The sequence below is a fragment of the Nipponia nippon genome, unplaced genomic scaffold (assembly GCF_047370975.1).
Source record: "Nipponia nippon isolate SJK-2023a ecotype South Korea unplaced genomic scaffold, ASM4737097v1 scaffold_68, whole genome shotgun sequence".
Taxonomy (NCBI): Eukaryota; Metazoa; Chordata; class Aves; order Pelecaniformes; family Threskiornithidae; genus Nipponia; species Nipponia nippon.
Window position 1 is genome coordinate 146,545 of NW_028262389.1, and position 4,351 is coordinate 150,895.

General features: G+C 52.9%; 1 protein-coding gene across 1 annotated transcript; it reads left to right on the forward strand.

Annotated features, from left to right (window-relative positions):
* Window positions 1-811: 811 nt before the first annotated feature.
* LOC148051114 (olfactory receptor 14A16-like) lies at window positions 812-1,747 on the forward strand. The gene has a single exon (XM_087738375.1). It carries the CDS (start codon window positions 812-814, stop codon window positions 1,745-1,747), a length of 936 nt encoding a protein of 311 aa, XP_087594501.1.
* Window positions 1,748-4,351: the final 2,604 nt, after the last annotated feature.

Consider the following 4,351-nt stretch of genomic DNA (forward strand, 5'->3'; position numbering starts at 1 on the left):
CTGGGCAGGGAGTCCTGCGGGGCTGTGAGCATCCCTCCAGAAGGGCACAGCTCTCCTGCAGGACCTAGGAGATGTCTGAGAGCACCCGATCTGCCCATGCCAATCAGCATCCTTGCCCTGTCCTCTTCCTCATACTCCGCAGAGCTGTGCTGGAAAGGAGAGGTGTTTTGAACTCTGCACCTGGAACAGGACCCCTCTGCTCCCAGGACACTCCAGCGTCTTTTGCAGAGCAACCTCTGGGTGCAGTCGTCCTGCAGCTGAGAGCGGTGCAAGCCCAGAGCAGCTGGGCACCAGGCTGATGGACAGAGCAGCCCTCCTGGATGGGAGCACTGACGCAGGTTTGCACTGAGAGCAACGGGGCAATGGGGGAATTCCAGCCTTTCCAAGACCATTTCCCAAGTGGGATGGGGGTGTCTGAACACTGAGACACATTGCTGCGCCTCATCTCCCAGCTTCCTCTGGGGAAGAAAGCGTCCTTCTGGGCTTTTTGCCCTCCGCTCTAGTGCAGCACAGGGAACTCCTCCCCAGGAAGCCTCCCTCCAAACACCCTGGGCTGTTGCTGCCTCCATGGGTCCTTGCTGGAAAGCAGGGCTGACCCTTCCGGAGCCCCTGGGGAGAGGGCACGGCTCTGCACAGCACACTCAGCCAGCACAAACCAGAGCTGAAGCCTCAGAGCTCTGTAACAGTCCCCCAGGAAAGAAAAACACCCTTAGGTATTGCACAATGAATGAATGAAATTTTGCTGAAAGAAGCTTCTCTGCATTTTTTTTCTTTTCTCTCCTTTGACAGTTTCCATGCCCAGAAGCAGCAGATGTCCAATGGCAGCTCCATCACCAAGTTCCTCCTCCTGGCATTCGCAGACACGCGGGAGCTGCAGCTCTTGCACTTCTGGCTCTTCCTGGCCATCTACCTGGCTGCCCTCCTGGGCAACGGCCTCATCATCACCGCCATAGCCTGCGACCACCGCCTCCACACCCCCATGTACTTCTTCCTCCTCAACCTCTCCCTCCTCGACCTGGCCTCCATCTCCACCACTCTCCCCAAGTCCATGGCCAATGCCCTGTGGGACACCATGGCCATCTCCTACCTGGGATGTGCTGCACAGGTCTTTTTCTTTCTCTTCTTCATTGGAGGAGAATTTTGTATTCTCCCTGTCATGGCCTATGACCGCTATGTGGCCATCTGCAAACCCCTGCACTACGGGACCCTCCTGGGCAGCAGAGCTTGTGTCCACATGGCAGCAGCTGCCTGGGGCACTGGGTTTCTCAGCTCTCTCCTGCACACGGCCAATACATTTTCGCTACCCCTCTGCCAAGGCAATGTCCTGGACCAGTTCTTCTGTGAACTCCCCCAGATCCTCAAGCTCTCCTGCTCAGATGCCTACCTCAGAGAAGCTGGGCTTCTTGTGGTTAGTGCCTGTTTAGTCTTTGGGTGTTTTGTTTTCCTTGTGTTGTCCTATGTGCAGATCTTCAGGGCCGTGCTGAGGATCCCCTCTGAGCAGGGACGGCACAAAGCCTTTTCCACGTGCCTCCCTCACCTGGCTGTGGTCTCCCTGTTTCTCAGCACTGGGATATTTGCCTACCTGAAGCCCCCCTCCATTTCCTTCCCAGTTATCAAACTGGTGGTATCATTTCTGTACGCAGTGTTTCCTCCAGCAGTGAACCCCCTCATCTACAGCCTGAGGAACCAGGAGATCAATGATGCCCTATCTAAACTTACCCAATGGGCGCTGTCTCACAGACAATAACCTGCCTCCCTTTCCCTGCACATTTCTCAGATTTTATCTTAGTCCATCAGTCTGCTTTTTTCTCTTGTGATAATCCTGATTATAGAGAATTTTGTGGGTTTATACTGCTTGTCTTGAGGCTTGATCTTATTATGTCTGGCCCTTGTACCCACTGTATCAAATGTAGCCTGTCAGATAGCAGCTCTTCAATAAAACAGAACCTCCCATGTCCAGTGCCTCAAGGCTTGGCTCTTCCTCCAAAGGTGCTGCAAAGAATATGTCCTAGGAATTGGTCTTTTAAGGTGTCTGTTCTCCTTGCATTCTCAATGTTTTGGGAGTTAAGGTCGTTACCATTGCGTTCCAAGGAGCCAAATGCTCTGGATTTAAAAGCTCTCTCGGGTGTCCAGTCGCAGGGGAGATGGCCCATGAGCTCCCATTCTCTCCTCAGGTTTCTTCATGTATGACAGGACTGATGGCATATACCAGACTCCCTGGAAATGAATTTGGAGGGGTGAGGAGAGGAGAGGATGGGGACTTACCATGTGTCCTGGGGCTGGAATGAATGGAGGCTCAGAAGGTGAAACACCCTCAGATGTGAACTCCCTCAAAAGCAAAATACTAAATTGAGGTATGCAAAACAAGGACAGTGCGATGGGAGTCAGTAGGAACCCAACAGGCAGAGGGGAGGTACCTGAGGAGTCCCAGGTCTCTCATGCTGTCCTGGGCAGTGGGGCTGATGGAGGTAGAGATTGGGGTAAATTCAGTCAGGTTTGGGCATCACCTACAATGTGAATTCAGGAGAGCCAGAGAGTGCCTAGCTTCTGTTTCCTCGTGCCTTTGGGGCCAGCATCAGCCCCTGGGGTGATGGGAAGCCTGAACTGAACCTCTCTGAACAGACTCTCTCTGCCCCCCAGGAGCTGCTGTGCCCTTCAGAGGGGCTGGGGCTGTGGGGTGAGGGCCCAGAGCTCTGCAGCACCCTGTGGTGGGCACTGCCATGGGGCCAGCCCAGACTGGGCTGCTCTGCTGGGCTGGGGAGAAGGCAGGGGATGTGGGGAGATTTGGAGAGGGTCTGGGCTGAGCTGGGAAAATGCCTGGGAAAGGAAAGCACGAGTGTAGAGCTAAGCTGTGTAAGTGTGCCGGGTGGGGGCACCAAGCAGGGTGCTCACAGTGCAGAGTCAGGCGTCATCATGAAGGAAGCAAGGCACCAAAGGTGCATAAGCAAGAAGCCCAGTCCTTGCCATGTCCCCTGGACACCTCCAGAAAGCTGCCCTGGGAAAACTGTCCCACATCAGTCCCACACACAGGCTATTTCCATCTCTGGCCATACACCCAACCCTGAGAAGGGATCTTTGCTGAATGGTCACTTGTCTCCTCCTCTGGGGCTCCGTGATAGATCCAACTCCATCACCAGTATTAATAAAAATTGAACCTGTTTCTTACTAACACTTATCACACACCAAGTCCCACAGCTCTTGCCACAGCTGGTCTCTCAGCCAAGCCAGTTCTCAGACACCTCCAGCTAGATCAGGTGCCCATGGCCTTGTCTCAACAAATGTTGAAAAATCCACTGATTGACATCCCACCAACTGGCCTGCATCCTTGCTCCAGGGTTTCACTCTGAGGGATTTTGCAAAATCCAGCTCTCTCAGCCTCTCCTTCTCCATAATGTGCTCCAGGCCCCAACCAGTCTGTCCTAGGTGCAGGACCTGGCCTTTGTCCTTCTTCTGTTTCATGAAGGTCCCCACAGGACAGTCCTCCCACCTCTCAGGTTTCCCCTGAAAGGCATCCCGAAGGCACAGGAATGGTCCTCCCATGGTAGTAACATTGAAAAATGTGGTGAGAGTTCCCTCCTCTGGGTCATGGATACAGGTGTTAAACTGCACAGGGCTCAGGGGAGTCCCCTGTGCCACCTCACCAAACCCCACTATGTCCCCTGGCCTCCAGGTAGAGTCTGGCCCCTTCACCACTGCTCTCTCAGCCTCGTCATCCAAGCGGTGTTTTGCCCATCTGTTTGTCTGTCCGTCCAGACTGTGATGGCCTAACTTGGGTACAAGAACATTGAGGGAGACTTTGCCAAAAGGCTTGCTGAAGTGGAGGTAAATGACATCACCTGATGTCCCCTCATGCACAAACGAAGCTACTTCATCATGAAGGCAACCAGGCTGGCGAGGCATGATTTACCCTTGGGAAGTCCACGACGATGCTCTTCTCTTTTGGGCACCCAGGAATGTCACCCAAAAGCACTCATTCAATGGTTTACTCCTCACCAAAGTGAGCTTCTACAGCCTGGGGTTCCCTGGGTTGCACTTTTGGCCTCTTTCAAAGACGGGTGCACCATTTGCTTGTCCTCACTCACAAGAGACCTCTACCAATCCCATGACCTTTCAAAAGGCATATTTGAAAGAAATATTGATCTTCACCTGTAACTTCAGCATCACTCCTCTGCCTGTTATATGGTGTATTTAGTTTCTCTAATCTTTCAAACGGTTTCACCTGTCCTCATACAATGACCATTTCTAATGCCATCTTTGCAGATGCAGACTCTCTAGACAAAGGCCAGTTCCATTAGTCTCTAATTTTCCCCTCCCATTATTCTTTGTTCATTCAGATACCTCTCACCTACCC